This window comes from Mobula hypostoma, chromosome 8, assembly GCF_963921235.1.
Source record: "Mobula hypostoma chromosome 8, sMobHyp1.1, whole genome shotgun sequence".
Classification (NCBI taxonomy): Eukaryota; Metazoa; Chordata; class Chondrichthyes; order Myliobatiformes; family Myliobatidae; genus Mobula; species Mobula hypostoma.
Window position 1 is genome coordinate 89,090,219 of NC_086104.1, and position 24,718 is coordinate 89,114,936.

The following is a 24,718-nucleotide window of genomic DNA, read 5'->3' on the forward strand; positions in this document are numbered from 1 at the left end:
AACAGTTCCTCTAGTTGGTTTCACATTGCTGTTTTCAGGGTCCACTGCACACACATAGGCTGCTTCTGAGCACACAAAATCTATCTTATGTCAACGAATACGATCGTTAGGTCCTCCATCAGCTGTGAAGGACTTCGGGGAACATGCTTGGAGAAGGACAAATCTTTCTTTTGGCTGGGCAGTGGAAGAATTGGTGAGTAACAGCAGAATGGCCAAGACAGTCAGGTCTTCTCTGGTCACAGCCACAATGGACAAGAAGTGTGACATAGATTAGCCTGCTTCAACACTGTAACCCAGGTGATGACCTGAACCTTGCAATTGGTTCCTGTGACAGTTCAAGAGGGCGGCTCCTCCCCCAAATTACTTTCTCAGAGGCCTCTAGGGGTAGGAAATGAACGCTAGACCTGCTCACATTTTTAAGACCCAAAAAACCAAGCAAGATCTCGAAGTGAATCTCAAGTCAGAATTTGCTGCAGCAAGAATACTATCTGAATTTTAATTTGCCTCAGAAGTGAAATTGCTTCCAGAACAATGACAGTAATAGCAAAGTTTTCGTAGATACAAAAGCAAACTATTTTGTTTTGAAAATAATGAATTAATTAAGGGAGTTAAGGAGGAAACCTTTCAGTACACAAAGCCTCAATGGATTTCCTCCCACCCCCCGCCAATACCTGCAGATCCCAGCTCTCTCTGTCAACTCTCAAACCCACCCCCCACCAACTTTAGCACCATCACCTCCCCACTGTGTACCTGCAGGTGTCATGTTCAGCATAATACACAGGCAACTGAGTGACAATTACACCCTTCCCACAGAATACACGCTGACACAGATTTGCGTAAGTCTGCACGAATGGTTTGAACAGGATTGAAAGCAGTCTGAATGAAAGATCAATGTAATCCTCCCCTCCCACATAGCCCTCCATTTTTCTATCATCCATGTGCCTATCTAAGTGTCCCTAATGTATCTGTCTCTACCACCAGCCCTGGCAGGGTGTTCCACACGTCCACTACTCTGTATACAAGAATTTTCTCGGACATCACACCCATCCAAACCCCCCCCCCCCATACTTTCCTCCAATAACCTTAAAATTATGCCCCCTCATATTAGCCATTTCAGTCCTGGGAAAGAAAACCTCTGGTTATCCACTTGATCTATGCCTCTCATTATCTTGTATACAGCTATCATCCTTCCTTCTTCATAATCTTAACAAATCACATCCAATCTGCTTTCCCATGTTCAGGAAAAGTAAAACACAAGTGAGCATAATGTCAAGCATCTGTCCATAACGTTAAATAGTAATGCATTAATTTCACCTACAGTTCCCATACTATAGAAATACAAGAATTCAAGAATACAAGGATAAGGAAATACAATTCCTGATGACATAGGAGTCATTTAGTTCATCACGTCTATACCAGTCCTCGAAGCAACCCCATTCACTCTCACAGGCCCATTGACTGCACCTCATTGCCTGTCAGTCACCTACACGCAGGTATTGGAAGGGTCCTGAAGCTTTGAAGCACCTTGCTGTGCACTGAGCTGATAGCTTTGATCTTTTACGATGAGATTTAGAAAAGGAATGTACAATGCGTACCCTATCAAAGGTCTGCTTGCAGAGAAACACATGGCTGTCTCAAGCAGGGCAAGGAATCATAATCATTATTTAGCTTTTCTGGAGACATTTCAGTAAGTGTAACTTTTTCAGGCATGATTGTCATTCTTCTCTCTTTTGTTTTAAATATTGGACCCTCGTCAAACTTTATTTCTGAGCCAGCACCTCTGAGAACAGATTATCAGTTCATTGCTGATGGTGGGAGCTTGCCGAACACAACTGGTAACCATTTCCTGTGCTAAACTCTAGCATGGTACTGTTAGCTGGAAAGCACATTGCGGTCCTGTGCTTGAGAAAAGCATTACATAAATGGAACCCCATCCTTCTTTGGGAAGTGGAAGTTATTTCTTTTCTTGGTTAACATTCCAGCTGCCTTCAGTCTCTCAACCAGGACTCAAGGACAGACTGCACACTGGATTATTCTGTAGGTATAAAAGATGCCAGAGGCAACAGAAGGAGCTTGACTGCTTTCCCTTTTAACAGCACAAGCTGCCCTTGATTCTAGTAGTTAGTGATACAGCATGCAATTAAGATAGAGAAAGTACACAAGGCGTTGTGCCCATGCCCGCTGGCTGATGAACAGGCTTGTGTGTCAAACTCCCTGCCTTCTATTTTCAGTGAAGCCTTTGTGTCATAGTTAGGGTGATTTTCTTCTCTTGAGCAATGTCTCTGTGATTGAGCTAGAGGAAAAGCGTGTGAAAGAAGTGTGTTAATGCACCAATGCAACAGAACCTCAAAATAGATTTTCCACAAGGAATTTTGTTGCAAGATCTCCTTAATCTTTCCACAATATAAATGGCAATAAGGTAACATGTAGGGTGATGGTGAGAAGAAATCCAATTATAATACATAAAGGAAAAGTTCACAGTTAATGGCACAACCCTTAACAGAAATGATGTACGGGGTGGGGGAGGCGCCTCAGGCTCCAAGTCAACAGCTGCCTGTAAGTGGCCACGCAAGGTGAAAGAGTGGTAAAGAAGGCATATGGCATACCTGCCTTTATTTGTCGAAGCATGAGTTCAAGGATCAAGATGTTATGGAGCAACCACATCTGGAGTATTATATTAAATTCTGGTTTTCCCATGATAGCAAGTATGTGGAGGATTTGGAACAGGTGTAAAGAGGTTTAACAGAATGCTGCCCAGAAGAGAGCTATATGGAGAGATCAGACAGACTTGATTGTCCTCTCTAAAGCAGCAGAGTCTGAGGGCAGACCTGACACAAGTTAATAAAATCATGAAAGGCATAGAGTAGACCTCTTCCCCAAGGTCAAAATGTCAAACACCAGAAGGCACACAATTAAGAAGTCCAAAGGATATGTACAGGGCAAGTTTGTTTTGCACAGAGAATAGTGGGTGTGCGGAATGCACCGCCAGGGACAGGTAGTGGAGGCAAATAGAATAGAGGATTTTAAACGGTTCTTAGAGAGGTGCATGAATGTGTAGGGTTATGGACCACGTGCAGGCAGAAGGGACTGGTTTAATTAGATGCCATTAGCTTAATTAGTTTGACATGACATCATGAGCTGAAGGGCCCTCTTCCTGTGCTGTACTGTTCTATATTCTTTGTCATAATTCACTGAATCGTTCAGGTTGCATTATTATGTGATAGTATTCCCATTACTGATTATGGTTGCATTAAAAAATAAATATGCTGCAGAGAGTTGTAAACTTAGTCAGATCCATCATGGGCATCAGCTTCTGTGGTATCCAGGGCATCTTCAAGGAGCGATGCCTCAAAAAGGCGGCGCCCCTCATTAAGAATCCTCATCTCCCAGGTTAAGCATTGTTCTCATTGCTATCATCAGGTAGGAGGTACAGGAGCCTGAAGGCACACGCTCAGTGATTCAGGAACAGCTTCCTCCCCTCTGCCATCCAATTTCCGGATGGACATTGAACCTGTGAACACTACCTCACTACTTTATAATTTCTATTTTTGCACCACTTCTTTATTTAACTGTTATATATATTTAATGTAACTCATCGTTCTTTTCTATTATTAATTGCATTGAGCTGCTGCTGTAAAGACAACAAACTTCATGACATATGCTGGTGATATTAAACCTGATTCTGATTTTGGTCTATCATGATTTACTGCAAGCTTTCATAGTTTTCTTTTAAAAGAACCATTATGGTAAAGTTACATTTTAGCAGTCATCCTGAAGGACTCAGGGAATAGTCTGTGTTCAGTAAGAAATTTTGTGTTGGCACACTGCATTACCCTGAATGGTTGCACATTCTTAATTTGTGTCATGTAGCTACTGGTGAGGTCCAAGGTAAACGGGAGATAACACTGACACTGCAGAATGCCCTGCCTTTGATCTGCCCTTGGAGTCTCATTGTTCACGCCATTGGTCATTAGTGCACCTGGAAAGGTGTTGCTGCACTCAAATTGATTTTACCTGCCAGCAACACGACAACAAAGGCACTCATTTGTTGGTCACAAAACAAGGATTAATTACAAGCCTTTTCTCACCTGACAAGTCTAACCCTCCTTTCCCTACTGAGTTTGCGCATGATCGACCCACAGGTGCTGGCTGCCATTTTACAAGAGAAATAGCTGCCACAGAATATTTAGAACTGATCCTCAGTGTGCTTTGCTGGGGCCACAAACCATGGGGGTGGTGTGGTGTGTAAAAGGACCCCTGGATTCAAAACAGAGCTCAGTGGCAATTCAAGGCTAAATCATTCATTAAATTGGGTAATTTTTATTAAAAACTGAACACAGACATTTTAAATGCCTTTAGCTTAAACTGACATGCCTGACAGATAGATGGGTAGTAAAACATAGAACATAGAAATTTACAGCTCATTACAGGCCCTTCAATCCACAATGTTGTGCTGACCGTGTAACCTACTCTAAAGATTGGTACTTTTAGCGAGAGGGGTGAAAGTACAGAGAGAAGATCAAACAAGCTGCAGTGGGTGAGTTGCCTGGACATTTGGTTGGAAACACGGAGACCGAGAAGGGTTTAGGGATGCGGAGAAAGTTAAAGAAAACGCACTTAGTGAAGGGATGCCAGGAGGAAGGGCTTAGACTGCTTAAAGATTTTGGCATTTGTGATGGGGCCACCAGGAGGGAGTGTCCCAACCAGAAAAGGCCATAAGATCCAGGGCAGGGAGTAAATCTGGAGGAAGGGATGGTGAAAGGAGGGGGCCAGGGAGAGAGAGGCCCTGGAGGGCTCTAAAGACTTAAGAGAATTTCAGATTCCAGTCAGCAAGGACAAGGATATGGTGTAGTTAGCACAGACATAGTGGGAGGGAACGATGGTTTATTGAGACCTTGCAAGAAGGGATAGTTAAGAAAAGGTCCACAGTTCTAAAAATAAAATTGCAACCTTTCAATAAATGCATTAATTTATACAACAAAAAGTCTATCAGAATCCTGGTTCATTGTAAATTAGCACGAACTCTACACGCTTCAGCGACTGCGTATCTCAGGCCTCCCCTTTTTATATTAATGCTACCTCATTAAGTGAATACATGATTCACTTTTGCTGCCTTCCCTGGCAGAGGTTCATACAGCACACAAAATGTTCTCTCCCATCTCAAGGTCAGACAAGCTATCTCATCTCTACTAACAACAGTGACTGCTCCGCCATAAATATATCAACCCATTACTCCTTCAGCACAGTGTGAAGCAAGCCTCAACTTTAACAACAGTGCGAGCTGATTCACTAATTGAGCAACAGATTCGGTTGAGGCATTAAAAAACGGCCACAAAGTTCCACCATTCTGGATTGTATCTTAATTTTTGCTCATTTCAAGTGCTGGTTACCCTTTGTACTGAGTCACTACCAGCAACCTAGTTTCTCAGTTTTGTCAGGAATAGCAGTCTTTGTAGCTTAGGGTGCCCTGGGGCTCATCAGAGAAAGCAATAAATGCAATAGTTGAAAACTGGAAATGATGAAGTGGGGAAGTTTACAGGTGTAAGAATTTAGCCAGCATAAATATTACAATATGTGTTTTTTCACTTTGTCGAGTGGGAAACACATAACCCAATACCTGGTTCAGATCTTTTAATTTGCTGCAGAACCCTCACAAATTTGCCTGTAGTTTCTATACCTGACTCTGACTTTAACCGCAGTTTCACACTTGAACCCTTCCATTCAGCCTTTGTTATGTATTCTTAGTATTTAGTGGAGCCCAGTACCTGGAATTTCCAGAATCCAAGGCACTATTCAAAAAGGAGCAAAGGAGCACTCACAGTTTTCCAACCAACATCCACCTCTGACAGTACCTCCGAATGGCTGTGATAAATTGGTCGTCAGGTTATCATACTGTCATTCTATCTGTATTTCAGTTTAACACGCAAATAGTCTCGCAAGTGTTTTGGGATGTCCTGAGATAAAGAAAGTTGCTATATAAATGCAAGTTCTCTCTTCCTTTCATTTCTACCATCCAACCATTGAAGTATTTGTGATGGAGAAGCCACGTTCCTGCTAACTCCAAAATCAGATCAATAAAACAAAATAATTACTCCCACTTCCTCAGGCTCCATGATGTCAAGGAAAAAAATGGCAGACAGCAAAATAAATGAAAAGAAAGTAAATTGCGTTTGCCTTTAGCGCTGTTGGGCACTTGCGTGCCTTGCAAGCACATTGCAAGGAAAATCAAAATGTACGCTAGTATTTCCGAAACAGTTTCCAGGCTTCTGTAGCTCAACACCTCTGATCCTCTGGTAAACGATTTACTACACAGGATGCAAGGATCCAAGAGAAAATAGATCACTTGTGCTCTATCATCAGGGAGGAACCAAGCCTATCTGAAAGATTGGAGGATGGAAATATTCGGGAACATATCTGAAGTGGAAGTGACTTAAGATGAAATATAGGAACAGGAATAGGCCATTCAGCCCTTTGAACCTGTTCTATTATCCAATTATTCCATGACCAAAATGTCATTCCTTGGAGTGAACACAAACATAATTTTAGTTTAGCAAAGATCTTTCATCACATGCAAAGCAAGAGCATTTCAGTAATGATACGGAACTTCACAATTCATTGGATTCTCACGAGGGACAGACAATTCACCATCTTAAGGACAACTAGGGGCAGGCATGGAATGCCAGGCTCGTCTTCAATGCACATAACCCAAAAATGATGGAAGAGGTCGGATTCAGAGCAACACAGGTGAACCTTGTGGCCATTTGAGGTATTGAAGGCTCAGGGGTCAATATATGTTGGCAAGAGCAGGGAGGTAAATCAGCAGTAAGGCATGGATTAAATAATGATTGCACTGACGCTGCCATCTCACCGCATTTTGTGCGCTTTTGTTTTGCCATGTAACTTGCTGCTGAGCATCAGAATTTGGCAAATAAGCTGCATTAACACTGGTTGCTGAACAGACCAAACCTTCTGCAACAGGTCACACCTGCAGGAACCATTTCGCCTCAGTCACGCCTGAGTAGTCAAATTTGAAGAAGTTATCAAATTTGAAGAGATGACTAAAGTCAGGTGTTGTGTAACTTGCTCTGAAGCCTGAAAACCAGGAGGCTCCCTATGATAAGTTAATTAGCGTCCATCATGTCACCTAGCATATAACTGAGATCACCTTGCCTACCTGGGTTGTTGCTAAGAGCTCATGCAACATTAAAGGAAAAGACTGTGTAAGGATCTGAGCAAAAGGGGGGAACAGTGTTTGTGTTGATCAACATCAATGCTTAGAGTTGATGTCAAGGTGATCGATACATTTTGAAAATAATGTGACATTTCCCAATTTGCCACACAGCGAGCAGACTTCTGGAAGAGCATGTACAATTACACAAGCACATTGTTGCTTAATAGCACTGCTCGTTACCATGGCAAGAAGTACTGATATATTAGAGCCAGTCGGTTACCTTGAATGCTTCTCTTGAAAAAAGCTTTGCAGCCTTCACATGACCAGACTCCATAGTGATACCCTGAGGCGTAATCACTGCACACTGCGCAGTACCGTGTTTCCTTACTGGATTCCAACGTCGCCACTGATGGGCTGTTCTGCTCGCTGGTGCTGGGCAGGTGGTCATTGGCTCGTCGTCGATTGTCACTGTTAATTCTGCGGAATCACAACAGGATAAGGAGAGCAGGGTGAGAACCAGGCAGGACAGGACTCCACCGGGCCTTTGGGGGGGGGCGGGGGGGACAAAAGTACAGTGTGCTATGTGTATCTCTGGGGCTTCCTCCTCTTGCGGAGAAGAAACCGGTCACTTCTTGTGCACTGATTGCTTCAGCAAGTGGATTCCACAACTCAGCTTCGGATGGGCTTTAGCAATATAGTAGTGGCCAAAAATCATTCTGCAGAGACGCCAACAGAATGGTCAAAATCTAGTAAAATGACGGCTGCACGTTAACATCCAGAAACATTTGAAAGTTATCAAAGGATTCACTTCATCATCTCTGTGCTTTCTTTAGTACCAATCTTTACTCTTTCTCTATATTTTCCCCCCTTTTCAATCATTTATCTGATTTCCTTCTGAAGGTTACTCTTGGATGCTTCTCTGTCATGCTTTCAGGCAGCACATCCCAGAACAAAGTTTTTATAAAAGTTTTTTTTAAATTTTGAACCAACTACATGTTTATTTTCAAGAATAAAACAATTCTCATTGGAATACTTTTACTTTTTGTGGGTTCAGAAAATTATGGAAAAACCCAATGTCAGTCACAAGCTTTGAACTCTGACAGTGGAAGTCTGGAATAATTTTAATAATTATGGCCCTACCAACTCTATAGGGTGGCGGGGTGGAGATATGTCTCTACCAAAGGAGGTGTTGGGGGCTCTTTCCCTCCGATAGTCTGCAGGTCACCCTTGGGCAATGTTTAGCACTTAGTTCTCCCCCTCCCACCCGATCAGGATCACGTGAGGCCATGGGAACGGGTGGTGGATGTTCGAATGAGCAGCTGGTGCATATAAGCAACACACATCAAAGTTGCTGGTGAACGCAGCAGGCCAGGCAGCATCTCTAGGAAGAGGTACAGTCGACGTTTCAGGCCGAGACCCTTCGTCAGGACTAACTGAAGGAAGAGCTAGTAAGAGATTTGAAAGTGGGAGAGGGGAGGGGGAGATCCGAAATGATAGGAGAAGACAGGAGGGGGAGGGATGGAGCCAAGAGCTGGACAGGTGATTGGCAAAAGGGATATGAGAGGATCATGGGACAGGAGGCCCAGGGAGAAAGAAAAGGGGGAGGGGGGAAAGTACCCAGAGGATGGGCAAGGGGTACAGTGAGAGGGACAGAGGGAGAAAAAGGAGAGAGAGAGAAAGAATCTGTGTATATAAATAAATAACAGATGGGGTATGAGGGGGAGGTGGGGCATTAGCGGAAGTTTGAGAAGTCAATGTTCATGCCATCAGGTTGGAGGCTACCCAGACGGAATATAAGGTGTTGTTCCTCCAACCTGAGTGTGGCTTCATCTTTACAGTAGAGGAGGCCGTGGACAGACATATCAGAATGGGAATGGGACGTAGAATTAAAATGTGTGGCCACTGGGAGATCCTGCTTTCTCTGGTGGACAGAGCGTAGGTGTTCAGCAAAACGATCTCCCAGTCTGCGTCAGGTCTCGCCAATATATAAAAGGCCACATCGGGAGCACCGGACACAGTATTTCACCCCAGCCGACTCACAGGTGAAGTGTCGCCTCACCTGGAAGGACTGTCTGGGGTCCTGAATGGTGGTGAGGGAGGAAGTGTAAGGGCATGTGTAGCACTTGTTCCGCTTACAAGGATAAGTGCCAGGAGGGAGATCGGTGGGGAGGGATGGAGGGGACGGATGGACAAGGGAGTTGTGTAGGGAGCGATCCCTGCGAAAAGCAGAGTGGGGGTGGGAGGGAAAGATGTGCTTAGTGGTGGGATCCCGTTGGAGGTGGCGGAAGTTATGGAGAATAATATGTTGGACCCGGAGGCTGGTCGGGTGGTAGGTGAGGACAAGGGGAACCCTATTCCTAGTGGGGTGGCGGGAGGATGGAGTGAGAGCAGATGTGCGTGAAATGGGGGAGATGCATTTGAGAGCAGAGTTGATGGTGGAGGAAGGGAAGCCCCTTTCTTTAAAAAAGGAAGACATCTCCCTCGTCCTGGAATGAAAAGCCTCATCCTGAGAGCAGATGAGGCGGAGAAGGAGGAATTGCGAGAAGGGGATGGCATTTTTGCAAGAGACAGGGTGAGAAGAGGATTAGTCCAGATAGCTGTGAGAGTCAGTAGGCTTATAGTAGACATATCACCAGGTACCCGGGTTATGCGACTGCAGACGCCAGGTAATCTCTGAAGAGTATTGATAATGGCTGGGGTTACCCATCTTGTAAAGATGCTGCCCAGAAGAAGGAGATTTCAAGCCACCTCTGTACAAAAAGCTGAAAGAACAATCACGGTCATGGATAGCCCGTGATCGGCCACATCATACAACATGGTGCATAGTGAATGAACCAACTCTATGTCCACTGCCTTAGCACTTATCCTGACCAAGGGTTGCTATAATCTTAAGGAATAAGTTATTGAACAAAATAAAACAGTGGTGATAAATCAAAAACAGACCAGAAAACATGAGCTGGACAGACAGGATCAGATGGCCAGATCAACCATGATCTTATTGAATGGAGGAGCAGGCTCGATGGGCCAGATGGCCTGGTCTTGCTCCTGCTTCCTATGTTCTTATCACTCATGGGAATGCAGCCCCATGACGCTTGCTTTGAATCAGAGGATATCGTTTCGGGAGGAATAGCAGAAAAGGAAAGTAAAGGAAAGGAGAGAAGAAGCAGAACAGAAATACAGGTGAAGAAATATAATGAGCTGCAAGTGAGCAGCAATAGTTAAGTGGAAGGATGGAGATGCACAAGGGATGGTGTTGGTATTCTGTCAGAAATAAAAGATAGTTTGAGACCGGGAGGGTGCGGAGCTGAAAGGACAACAGGCAAGTAAAATGAAAAGCACAAAACTGAGTCAGCCCAGGGGAAGAGGGTGAAGACCACTATGAAGGAGGAGAATTTTCTCCCACCCTCGCCAACTTCAGACCCTCTTTACAATCCTGAGTCAAATCATGTCTGATGTTATAGGCCAGATTTCCGCAGATCAAAATAGGCTATTGCTTATCTGACTTGTCAACAGCATTATCTGATTTGACAATGCCAACAGCATTGTGAAAGACTCCACACACCCCTCATACAAACTCTTCTCCCTCCTGCCATCTGGCAAAAGGTACCGAAGCATTCAGGATCTCACAACCAGACTGTGCAACAGTTTCTTCCCTCAAGCCATCAGACTCCTTAATACCCAGAGACTAGACTGACATCTACATCATTTATTATTATATTGTAATTTGTCCTCTACTGTGCCTATTGTCTTGTTTATTATTTATTGTACTGCCCTGCACTGTTTTGTGCACTTTATATAGTCCTGTGTAGGTCTGTAGTCTAGTGCAGTTTTTATGTTGTCTTATGTAGTCTAGTGTAGCCTTGTGTTGTCTCACTCAGTCTAGTGTACTTTTGTGTTGTTTCATGTAGCACCATGGTCCTGGAGGAACATTGTTTCATTTTCACTGTGTGCTGTACCAGCAGTTTATGGTCGAAATGACAATAAAAAGCAACTTGACTTGACTTGACTTAAATAAGCATCATCCCAATGTACTCCATTCCAAGGTATCAAGTGGTTGGAAGATTAGAACACATGGATTCCAGGCTGAGTTAGCAAATTGGATACAAAATTGGCTTAGTGGTAGGAGGCAGAGGATGATGGTGGGGGGTGGGGGGAGGTTGCTTTTCAGATTGCCGATTTGCAACCAGTGATGTGTCACAAGGATCAGTGTTGGTTCCTCTGTAGTTTTCCATTTATGTTTATAATCCAAACAGGAACATAGGAGGCATGATTAGTAAGTTTGCATGTGACATCATAATTATTGGTCTACTGGACAGTCTAAAATGACAACAGGATGTAGATTAACAAGGACACCGAGGAAGGGAATGGAAGAAGGAATTTAAATTGGACAAGTGTGTGGTGGTGCATTCAGGGAAGCTAAGCCATGGCAGTACATGCACAATGAACGTACTGGGGCCCTGGGGAATGTTGTTGAACAGAGAAACCTTGGGGTACGAGTACATAGTTCCTGAAAATGGGAACACGGGCAAAAAGAGTAGTGAGGAAGGCATGAAGCATGCTTGCTCCCATCAGCCAAGACATTAAATTGGGACATCACATTGCAGTTGTACAAAACATCCGTAAGGTGGTGTTTGAAGTGCTGTGTGCATTTCTGGTCACTACTCTATAGGAAGGATGCAATTAGGTTAGAGAGAGTGCAAAAAGGTTTACAGGAATGTAATCTGGATTGGAGAGCATGAGTGATCAGGAGAGATCAGATTTTCCCTGAAGAGAAGGCTGGAGGTGACGTGACAGAGGTATATGCAATTATGAGTGGCATTGATGGGATAGATAACCAGTGTCTATCTCTCTTTGGTGGGGTTGGTTAAATCTGGAGTCCATAGGTTTAAAGTAAAAGAGAGGAGGTTTAAAGGATCTAAAGGGTAGATTTTTCACTCAGAGAGTAGTATCTGGAATGAGCTGCTAGAAGAAGTGGCAGGGACAATGTCAATATTTAAAAGACATTTTGACAGGTACTTGATTGAGAAAGGCAGAAGGAATTTGTGCCAATAAGTGGAATTAGTAGAGGTAAATATGATGGTCAGCATAGCCATGATGGGCCAAAGGGCCTGTTTCTCTGTGGGTCAACTCCTTAACTCTAAAATATCCTCTAGTCCAGGGGTTCACAGCTTCAGTCATGATCTCCATACAATCTGACAGAGCTTGAGCAGTTTTGTAAAGAATGGGGGAAAACATTATAGTGTCCAGATGTACAAAGCTGATAGAGATCTATCCACACAGTGTCAAGGCTGTGATTGCTGCCAAAGGGCATCTAATAAATACTGACTTGAAGGAAGTGAGTACTTAGGTAATCAAATATTTTGTGTTTTATATTTGTAATTAATTTAGATCACCTGAGAGCTACAACATATCTGGTAGAAAACTTTGAAAGGACTTTAATACAGTGCCTATAAAAAGTATTCACACCAGCCCCCCCCAACCTTCCTTGCAAGCTTTCATTTTTATTGTTTTACAACATTGAATCACAGTGGATTTAATTTGCCTTTTTTTGACAATAATCAACAGAAAAAGAAAACATTTAAAGTGAAAACAGATCTCTACAAACCGATCTAAATTAATTACAGATATATAAAAGGAAAGAATTGATTGCATAAGTATTCATCCCATTTTAGATGACACACCAAATCATCACTAGTGCAGCCATTTGGTTTTAGAAGTCACATAATTAGCTAAATGGAGATCACCTGCGTGCATCAAGGTGTTTCAATTGATTGTAGTAAAAATACACCAGTATCTGGAAGGTCCAACTACTGGTGAGTCAATATCCTGGCAAAAACTGCACCATGAAGACAAAAGAACATTCCAAGTAACTCTGCGAAAGGTTCTTAAAAAGCATGAGTCAGAAAATGGATGCAAGGAAATTTCCAGGTCACTGAATATCCATTGGTGTACAGTTAAGTTGATCATCAAGAAATGGAAAGAATATGGCACAGTTATAAATCTGCCTAGAGCAGGTCGTCCTCAAAAACTGAGTGACCGTGCAAGAAGGGGACTAGACAGACATATGGAGAACTTACAAGCTTCAGTGGCTGAGATGGGAGAGACTGCACATACAATAATTGTTGCCTGGGTGCTTCACCAGACACAGCTTCATGGGAGAGCGGCAAAAAGAAAGCCACTGTTTGAAAAAAAACTCACATGAAATTCTGCTAGAGTTTGCTAGAAAGCATATGGGAGACAGTGAAGTCAGCTTGAAGAAGGTTCTGTGGTCTGATGAAACCAAAATTTTGGCTATCAAACTAAATGCTATGTTTAACTACATCATGCTGTGGGGATGCTTCACTGCAGCAGGCCTGGAAGGCTTGTGAAGATGGAGGGTAAAATTAATGCAGCTAAATAGAGGGAAATCCTGGAGGAAAACTTGATGCAGTCAGCAAGAGAACTGTGACTTGGGAGAAGATTTGTTTTCCAGCAAGACATTGACTCCAAGCATAAAGCAAAGCTACACAGGAATGGCTTAAAGTCAACAAAGTTAATGTCCTAGAGTGACCATTCCATAGTCCAGACTTCAATCCAATAAAGAATTTGGGGCTGAACTTTAAAATGGCTGTTCACTCACGATCCCCATGCAAACTGACAGAGCTTGAGCAGTTTTGTAAAGAAGAATGGGGGAAAACATTGCAGTGTCCAGATGTACAAAGCTGATAGAGACCTATCCACGCAGACTCAAGGCTGTAATTGCTGCCAAAGGGTATCTAATAAATACTGACTTGAAGGGGGTGAGTACTCATGTAATCAATTATTTTGTGTTTTATATTTGTAATTAATTTAGATCACTTTGCAGAGATCTGTTTCCACTTTGACAGTAGTCTTTTTCTGTTGAAGAAGAAGAAAGCCCTTAACTCTGAGTGGAGTCATCGGGACGCCATCATGACGGTTTTTTTTTTAGCAGACTTTCTTATTTTTACGAGGCCGAGTTGCTAGCTCAATGCTCAACCCAGCATGGTTGGAAAGCGTGCAAGGGAGCCGGCTGGATTCAAACTCAGGAGCTTTTGCTGATGCCACTACGCCACCACCTGTTGATCAGTGTTTTTAAAAAAAGTCAGATTAAATCCATTGTGATCTAATGTTGTAAAACAATGAAACATGAAAACATCCAAGGGGGGGTGACTACCTTTTATAGGCACTGTATGTTGTGGTATTGAGAAGATCAAAGTTTTCTTCTGGGTAAATTTGTGAGCGTCTTTCTGATAGACTCTTACAGCACAGACACAGGTCCCCTCAGGCCACAAACTCAGCCTTACTCACCTGAAAACCAACAGAGCCAGTACAGGCTAACACCAGAATGAAAGGATCTTTATGTTTCCACTCAGGCAACAAACGTAAACATACACTCAGTGCCCACCTTATTAAGTACACCAGTACAATTGCTCGTTCATGAAAATATCTAATCAGCCTTTCATGTGGCAGCAACTCAATGTCTAAAAGCATGCAGACATGGTCCAGCGGTTTAGTTGTTGTTCAGACCAAATATCAGAATGAGGAGGAAATGTGATCTAGGTGACTTAGGTGGAATGTGTTTGGTGCCAGACAGGGTGGTTTGAGTATCTCAGAAACTGCCATTCTCCTGGGATTTTCATGCACAACAGTCTCCAGAGTTTACAGAGAATGATGCAAAAATCAATAAAGACATCCAGTGAGTAGCAGTTCTGTGGGGAAAAATGCCTTGTTAATAAGAGTGGTCAGAGGAAAATGGTTAGACTAGTTCATGCTGACAGAAAGGTGACAGTAACTCAAATAACAGTGGTGTGCAGAAGAGCATCTCTGAATGCACAATACATCAAATCTTGAAGTGGATGGGTTACCGCAGCATAAGACCACGAATGTACACGCAGTGGCCTCTTTACTGGGTACAGGAGGTCCCGAATAAAGTGGCCACTCAGTGCCAAGATGGGGGAAAGCTCAGAAGTCCGTGGCTTATCTCAACATCACTTTTATCCCCTTTCGCACCTACAGAGAGCAACTATTGTTGAGGGAGACAATCCCTTGACTGATGTATGCTGAACAACTCCTCACAATATAAGTGAACATATGAAGAGGTTTAATACTTGGCTGAAGAATACAATAAGCCTTCGGAGAATAATGCCTTTGAGCTCATGTGGTTAACAGGAGACCAGATGAAGATCTAGAAAACAGGAAGGGGTCAATTCGGATAAATCATTGCTTGAAAGCGAATGATGTCAGGAGGCCCTGGAAGTGGAGAAGGTAGTGGAATTAGACTGGGATATCACGGAATACATAGGGATTGCAAATAGACTAGATAGGATATGACCTGAGAGAGGGATTGGATAGAAAGTTAAAAGACTATGGAAAGTAAATAGAAGAATAGAGAAAGATTCATAGAGAAATACAGCACAGAATTAAGCCCTCTGGACCCCAAATGCTTGTTAACCACCAGCCACCCTTTTACACCACTACAACATTGAGTCCATTTGTTTTATACTCTCCAAACTCTCATCAACTTCCACCAGGTTCCACCACTAACCCACACTCTAGGGGCAATTATGAGGACAAATCCACGTCATTATTTGTTTATTTCATTTCGAGATAGGGCATGGACCAGGCTCTTCCGACCCAATGAGCCAGCACTGCCCAGTAACCCACCGACTTAACCCTAGCCTAATCACAGGACAATTTACAGAAACCAATTAACCTACCAACTGGTCCGGGTTTGGAGTGCGGGTGGAAACTGGAGCACCCGAGGGAAACCCAGGCGGTTCGTGGGAAGAACGTACAAATTCCTTACAGGACGGCACCGGAATTGAACTCCAGACTCTAGAACACCTGAGTTGTAACAGCGTCGTGCTAACCACCACACTACCGTGGCACCCTTGTTCAGGATGACAGAAGTAACCGGGGGGCAAACCCATCTGGTCTCAGGAAACATGCAAACTCCACTCCCAGAGTCAGGATTGAACCCGGACCTCTAATGTTGGAAAGGAAAGGGACAACACAGGACTCGGACTGGATTAAGATGGGATACTAAAGGGAATGGTAAGTGAGTAGATGAATTGGATTTCGTTGGACCGTGCATTTGCAGAGAGTGAGCAAGATGGTGAGATTAGACTGAACGGAACACAAAAGCCAGGTGGAATGAAAAGCAGAGAGGAATTAGATTATATATGATATTGAAAGCCTATAAAGGAATGTGCAACAGACTGAAGTCATTCTGAGAGGTCTGGACATATAAGAAAGAAGGGCTCAAATTAGATGAAATATTGAGGAGCATAGGGAATAAGCAGGTGAGTTGGATTAGACTACAAACCATATGTGGATAAAAAACACCAGCAAAGTTGAGCACAGTAGCCAGTTCGTTTCCTGTGCATTTCTCAATTCACAGGCAAAGCACTTCTCTTCAAACCTCTGCTTTAACCTATATTGTAATCAGGTATAAACTGGAAAGGAGGGGTCTATTTAGCCTTGCATGTTTTTTCTACTATTCTTTAACTTTATGGACTTCAACTTCAGGCACACCCTCTAGTTCCTTTTTAATGCTCCCTGGTCACGTAATTCCATTTACACATTTCCTCCAAATGTACCTTGAGTTAATGATAATGATTCAGTCCCAGAACTAAATTAACAATTGGCACTTGCTGAGAAAACTTCAAAATGTGTTTACTGATCCAATGATCTCAAAACCGAAACACTTGCTGAATCAATTTCTATCTATGCCAATCATGGCACCTCACTGTAACAAGTGTTGGATGTTGGACGGTTAATTTATTTTACTCTTTGGCTTTTTACCACCTTGCTCTCCTGTCCTGGGGATGTTGAGCTGCAATCAATGAGGCCTGGGGCTGTTTCCCAGTACAGGCTGCTGTTGTCCCAAGCAGTTGAAAAAACACATGGACATCTGAGGCCACTTGACTGCATTTCACGCTTGTGCCAGACAACAAGTGTGCCCCAGTTGGTGACCACAAGTCTAGTCTGTTTCTACCCAATTACCACAGCAAATCACTCCCAGCAGGAGTGACTGCCTAGTGATTGAGAGGTGATGATTTGCACAAGCCTCCAATCCTGCTTTAACCAGCATGGAGGAATTCCTGACTGTAGTCTCTATATATAAGACCATTGGACATAGGAGCAGAATTAGGCCATTCAGCCCATTAAGCCTGATCATGGCTGACTTCTTACCCCCCCCTCGACCTCATTCTCCTGTCTTCTCCTCTATCCTTTGACGCCCTGATTAATCAAGAACCTAACAACCTTTGGTTTAAGTTCAAGTTCAACTTGAAGTTCATTGTCATCAGACTGTACGTATGTACAACTGAATGAAACAATGTTCCTCTGGACCACAGAAAACCCGCAAAACATATATCACACACAGGACACAGAACAAAGTATTATCACAAATAAGTTAATAAAATATAGTTCAGAATGAACTATATGAGAGGCGACCTGATAGAAGTGTTCAGGATTATGAGAGGCATTGATCGTGTGGATAGTCAGAGGCTTTTCCCGTGGGCTGAAATGGCTAGCACAAGAGGGCATAGTTTTAAGGTGCTTGGAAGTAAGTACAGAGGGGATGTCAGGGGTAAGTTTTTTACACAGAGAGTGGTGAGTGTGTGGAATGGGCTGCCAGCGACGATGGTGGAGGTGGAAACAATAGGGTCTTTTAAGAGACTCCTGGATGGCTACATGGAGCTCAGAAAAATAGAGGGCTATGGGTAAAGCCTAGGTAATTTCTACGGTAGGGACATGTTCGACACAGCTTTGTGGGCCAAAGGGCCTGTATTGTGCTGTATGTTTTCTATGTTTCTAAAATGCACATAGTGCACAGCACAGGTAAACAGTAAACAGCTGGCTGTCCTAGTGACGAGACCTCGGTAGTGACAGGGTATTCATTAGTCTCACAGACCGAGGGAAGAAGCTGTTACCCAGTCTGGCAGTCCTGTTCCTGATGCTCCTGTACCTCCTTCTGACAGTAGTGGGTCAAAGAGATTGTAGGGATCCTTAACAATGTTTCAGACCCTTTATCTAGAATGCTCCTAGTAAATGCCACCAACAGTGGGGGAAGTGAGCCCCCAGTGACCCTTTTGGTGATATACACACAATGTAATCAATGGCTTGGCCTTCACAGCCACCTCAGGCAATGAATTCCAAAGATTCACCACGCTCTGGATAAAGAACTTCCTCCTCCTCTCTGTGCGGAACAGACGTACTTCAGTTCTGAGGCTGAAACTCCTAAACTCCCTCACGATATCAAGCATCCACTCTATCTCAGTCTTTGAACATTTGACAGGTTTCGCTGAGATTCCTGCTCATTTTTCTAAACTCCAGTGACCTCTGGCCCAGAGCCATCAAACGTTCCTCGTACATTAACCTTGTCATGCCAGGAACCTTCCCTGGACCCTTTCCACCAGCAGCATATCCTCCCTTAGATAAGGGGCCCAAACTGCTCACAGTGCAGTCTGACTAATGCCTTATAAAACTTCACCACTACATCCTTACTTGTATATTCTAGTCCCCTCAAAATGAATGCTAACATAGTATTTGGCTTTCTTCCCACTGACTAACCCTACAGGTACAGACAGTCTCAGGTTAGGCAGGGGTTCTGTTCTTGATAATTTTTCCATGTCAGACATACCCGTTTTCCAGACATCCCACCTCTCCCGGAAGTTCCGGGAGTCTCCAGCATATTAATAGTGGCCCCCTGATGCCCGCAAATTATATATGATGTCCCGGAAATTGATTTTTTTGAGATCGAGAGTGAGAGAGTGCGCGAGAGAGAGCGAGAGAGCGAGCGCAAGAGCAAGAAAGCAAGCACGAGACAGCGAGCGCAAGTGAGAGTGACCACAAGCGAGAGAGCGCACGCGCGCACAATAGAGAGAGAGCAAGAGCGAGAGAGTTCCAAAAAAAGTCAGAGTGGCAGAGTGTTCGAAAAAAAGAAAGGATAAAACATACGTCACCCCAGATTACACTAAAGTGTACCTTTGCCTAATAGGGGTCAAAAATAATGACAGTGTTGCTCGCTGCACTGTTTGCAACAGTGACTTTTCTATTGCTCATGGTGGGTTAAGACTGTAAAAGACATGTTGAGGTGAGTTTAACAGGTGTCACTCGTTCATTAGCATAGCTAATGTTATTTAAACTACCTGGCTAGCTGCTAAGGAGCTACTCTATTGCAGACATCCCACCTCTCTCGGAAGTTCCGGGAGTCTCCCGCAAATTGATGGCGCTACCTCCCTGAAATGAGTTTTTGCAGGGTGGGATGTCTGCGTTTTCTGTAGCTACCCATATTATATTGCTCTGCATACTCTTCCTACAATGCTTTCATTTCATCAAATGCCTATGTTCATCCTAATGCTAGCATAATTAAAGTTATGGAACATGCACTGTAATCCAGCTGTTGATGAATATCTAGAAACATTTTATATTGTCATTACTATTTTGAATTTTTTTTTTAAATTATGGGAGAAGATAAGTAAAGTCAGATTTCTGTAAGTCTAGTTTCTGGAAGGAAACTGCTGTTCTTCTGCCTTGTACTTCAGTGGCTCCTCAGGCCTGACAGGGCCAGTCCCTTCTGTGCTGGCCATTTATTTGCAGTATGAAGGCACAGACCAGAACTGTGGACTAGTCTGGTATGTATATGGAAGGACTCAAGCCGATTGGCCTGGACATAAACTTCAGCAGAAGACGATTTATAGCCGAAGCATATTAGACACAGATTTTTCCATTATTACTGTTTCTCTCAACTGTTGCCTCTGTTGCATTTCATTCCACTTTTCCAGTCAGTATCTTGGACATCAGTTCTGTGAACCGCGCTCAACAAAATGTGCACTTTTTCACTGATTTAATAAAGATAAATCTGGGCTCTGTGTATAGTTTTGATGAAGTAGAAAGGGAAGAACTGTTTCTCCTGGCAGGAGGACTGGTAACCAGAATCACAGCTTTAAAATAACTGGCAGAGCAAGCAGAGGAGAGTTGCAAAGGAGGACACCATCGTGTGGCTTGCCCAGTGTTCGGTGGAGGAGGGACACCTGATAGAAGGCTACGTGAACAATAGGTGTTTAAGAGAGAGGACTGAACTAACTGTGAACGATAATGGCTCACCACTTTTTCCAGTGATTATACTTTGGGCTTCAAAAAGTCTCTTGGACTGTGTACAGACAAGCCATTACTCATCCTCAAGCCCTGCCTCTCCAGTTTCTACCCAGACGCTCCTTGCTCATGGTTTCTGTTACGCTTGCATTCTCCTTCCTTGGGCCCGCATGGGGACTTCCAGCCCGCTCTCTGAAGTGGAGGCGGCTTAACCAGAATGAAGCAGGAGGCAAATGTCGCCGCTCCCGTGGGCAGCAGGTGATGTCACTGCGCCAAGCCCTTCCTGAAGGAGCACACTCAGAACCGAGGCACAGGACACGCTGCTCAGGCACGGTATGCAGACACAGGCCGTATGTGAACATTGTGTTGGAGAAAGGTCAGTCCCACACCCTTGTTCTTTCCCCACGGCCCTGTCTGTCATGTTCTCCCTTTCTAATCCAAATCAGGTTTAATATCACTGACATATATCATGAAATATGTTGATTCGTGGCAGCAGTATTTACAATAATAAAAGAACCATAATTTACAATATAAAAAACAATTTAGAAGAGGAACAATGAGGTAGTGCTCATGGATTCACTTTTGATTATTTCTCAAAATTAATCTGCTGCCATCGCCCTTTGCAACCCATTCAACTGCAGATCAGCTTCTCTTCCCTTTCTGACTCTGTCCTGGACCTGTGATGTTAACAGTTTCTCTTTTCACAGATTCTGCCCAATGTGCTGAGGGTTCCCGCGTTTTCTGTTTGTTTTTACTTCAGATTTCCAGCATCTGCAAATCTTCCCCAATTTGCCTTTAGCACTTTTCACAGATGTCTTCCTTTGCTGGAACCCTCAGCAAGTTGGGCAGCGTCTGTGAAAAGTTTGTTTTTACTTCAGATTTCCAGCATCTGCAGATTTTCCCCAATTTGCTTTTAGCGCTTTTCACAGATTTCTTCCTTTCTACGTTATCAACACCTTTTGTGCTCCTGGGGACTTTTATTAACTGAGAGAGGGAGAAAACATAGTGGCACCGTTTTCTTCACAGAACTGGTATCCAGTGAATTGATTGCACAATCTAAAAGCAACGTAACAGTGACGACGGCAATCCAAGTGAGTGTTGAGGGAAGCTTGTTGAGAGAAATAGCCATAATAGAAAAACCTGTACCTAATATACTTGGGCTACAAATCATCTCCTGTTGACATTTATGTAGGGGCCAGTGGGCTTGAATCCTTCCCTACTCATAACAGACCAGTGTACGCTTCTGAAATGTCTCTTCTCAACCAGCAATTAGGGCTTAGAAACTCTAAACTGTTCAAAGCTCCTGAGTGCTGTTAGGAAATTTACGCTCAAAACGGGGGCTTTCTGATCCAGTCCCCCAACGTAGTGCAGCTGATTTCAAGTGTTTTACATCAATGTACTTCCACTTACGGAGAATAAATGGGTTTAACCCGCACCCTCTCCACTCCTGCACCTTACTACAGATTGCATCCTCGTATAGCTCTGCACTCGAGGAATTTTATTCTCGTCTAGGTTTGGGTTTGATTCAGATTACTCTGCTGTACTGACAACATTCAGCTTCAGAGATGAATGGGTGGACTGGCGGCCGAGTTGTGCTCGTTCTGCCCCTATCAATGCAGGGGACGGCAGAAGGCATGCAACGCTGTAGGAATTATCCCAAGGGTTTAATTATAGTTTCGTTCCTCCGACCCCCCCCCCCACAACACATCCCCTATCTCGTTAGAGCTCAGACAATTTTGGCAAGGAGCCTGAAGCCTCCGCCAAAAGATTAACCATACACCCCAACTTCACTCAGACACGCCACTGGGAAACCTGAATTGAAAGTTAGTCAGGGGTTCTAAGTGCGTGGTCTGGTTTTCCAACGGGGTGCAGTTACAATAAGACCCAAATTCCAGAAAAGGCAACCACACCACAAACAACTTCATCCATCCACACAGTGAAATCCGGGGCACACCCAAGTCTGAAACGGGTGCCAGACAGACTCCTTCAATGCAGGGGGAGCTGCGTAGCCCAGACTAAAACCAAGGCAGAGTTTAACGTGGCAAGCTGTGAATGAAGTGACAGAGACCTCAAATATGGATTGGAAGCCACAAGAGAATAAGGGTTGTCATGTCCCAAAGCCGTATATCAGCATCAGTCCCGGGCACTTGGCAGACTTAAAGGCAAAGTTCAAGGGGGTCCACCACCTCTCCCACCAAGACCACCCCACCCCTCCCCTGGTGTGTGTGGCATCTGGGAGGCTGCAGGGACAGCAGAGGGTAGCTGGAGTGGGGGTGGGGGGCTCACCTGTAAAAAGTCGACGGGGGTCCCTCGCGCAGCCCGAAGCTACTGCAGCCGTTCTGCTCGTTCTCCATGTAGTATGGGACTTGCTGGCTGTGGGAAACGAAGGAAGAGAGCTGGGGCGCCGTCTGTAAGAAGACCAGCGGGTTCGGTGACATGCTGTTGAGGGAGTGAAGACCTCCAATACTGCTGGAACCATGCGAGTCCGTGGAGGGTGCATAGCCCAGGCTGGTCGGGTTGTACAAGGAGGCTGCAGCAGCAAATTCATAACCACCCTCCGGGTAATTCATCGTTCCTGCTTGATTTTTTTCCACATAGATTTCATTCAGAGGTCCATCGCCACTTATAGGTAACTGCAGAGTTTGCCTGCCAAAAGTGTCCAGCTCACTCGTCTGAATCTTCTGAAGCAGAGCGATCGCAGGTGATTTGTGATGGAGTGGGATTGCCATGCCCAGCATCCAGAGGAGGAGAAAGCAAAGACCTGAGCAGCTCCGGGTGTCACAGGCTGACACCGTCGCCTGTAGGATCGCACTTCATATCAATTGACCAACCTACAGAGGAAGAAAAACCTCACAGTCAGAAGACAAGTACTACAGCGCTCACTACTGATGACAAGGCTTCACAGACACTCCGACTGCTTTGTTTGACGAGGGGGAGATACGAGTGAGAGAGTGCAGGCAGAGGAACACATTCAAACTTCAGACCAATTCCTTCTCATCTGAACTAATATGCATTACAAAGGCATTGGCAGCCAGCCAAAAAGGGTTGTTATACATTGGTAGCAGTTTAACGTTTCACTACAGGCATACACACTTTAAAAGTATACTGTATTGAATCAATGCTTCACTGTAAATTAAAAGCTGTGATCTGTAACCACACCACTAGGAAAGAGAACTATATCCAGTTTTAGACCGCCTCCTCGTCTAAAGGTGCAAATCTAGGAATGATGACACAGCCCCAGAGTTCAGACCCTACTCAGTTCCTCGTGCTCTCACGCTCTGCCCCCGTCAATATTCTCTGCCCCAGCCGCCTCCCAGAACACTCAGCTGAGTGCACTGTCAGCACCCCCTCTAGGCTTCGAGCCGCTATTCTTTAAGCTGGAGGTGATTAGAAGCCGAATCTTCACGTCGCTCTCTCCAGCTTGCACCCGTGCTGAGTTGGGTGGGAGCGTTAATACAGCGTGGGGCAGAGAGCAGAAATCGCTAACGATTCACCCCCTTTCGCAGTCCAGTGTACCTGAGTTTTCCTCTACGACAGTGCACTGTTACTCTTAATTGTCTGCTTTCATGTGTAACATCTGGGTCAGTCTTAAAGTGGCCAGGGCCACAATGGCTGATTTATTAATAATGTGATAGCTTAAATAAATCAGCAACCAAAACTCACCAAAGAAGATGTAGACATGCTGCCTTATTTATACTTCAACCCCTTTTGTCTCACTTTATGCACATGATAAACGCATGTCCAGTGCTCACCAACTGAAACCTCGCTTCCACCACATTTCAGTTAAAATAGATCTTTTGACGGTATGGTCAATCACCTCATATTAAAAATGCCTATTTCCACTAGTGGGAGAGTCTTGAAAAAAGGCCTGGAACTGTAAAATAAAGGGGCCGGTCATTTAAAACTGAGGTGAGTAGGGATTTTCTTCTCTCAGAGGGCAGTGAATCACTGTGGTTCTCTGCCCCTGAAGCCGCAGGAGGCCAGGTCACTAGATACATTTAAGGTGGAGATAGACACAGTAAGTATTTGGAAGACAGAGGAATTGGAAGGGTTACAGGGAACTGGTACAGAAGAGCTGATGCCAGCAAACAACAGCCATTATCCTATTGATCATTGGGTAGGCTAGATGGGCTGAATGGCCTACACATGCTCTTGCTTTATAGATTCATGGAGTAAAAGAGCACTACAGCAGAGAAACGTGCCAAATCACTATTCTGCCTAGTCCCATCAACCCGTTCCTGAACCTCTGTACCCCTCCCATCCATATGCTGATCCAAGCTTCCCTTAAATGTTGAAATTAAACCCACACCCACCACTCCTGCTGGCACTCCTGCCACCCTCTGAGTGAAGGAGTTTTCCCTCATGCTCCCCTTAAACATTTCATATTTCACCTTTCACCCTGATGCACTATCAATTACTCCAAGAGACTGGAAGTAGAGTAAATAC

General features: G+C 44.2%; 1 protein-coding gene across 1 annotated transcript in view; it reads right to left on the reverse strand.

Moving 5' to 3' along the window:
• The window catches only part of esr1 (estrogen receptor 1), a 216,832-nt gene extending 193,699 nt beyond the window's left edge, over window positions 1-23,133 (reverse strand). Inside the window, exons 1-2 of the mRNA XM_063056286.1 lie at window positions 22,559-23,133; window positions 7,452-7,648 (exon numbers count right to left, since the gene is read on the reverse strand). Of these exons, the coding sequence (XP_062912356.1) occupies window positions 7,452-7,648; window positions 22,559-23,010 (649 nt within the window). The 5' untranslated portion in view covers window positions 23,011-23,133. The remainder of the gene's footprint in view (window positions 1-7,451; window positions 7,649-22,558) is intronic.
• Between the last annotated feature and the right edge of the window lie 1,585 nt (window positions 23,134-24,718).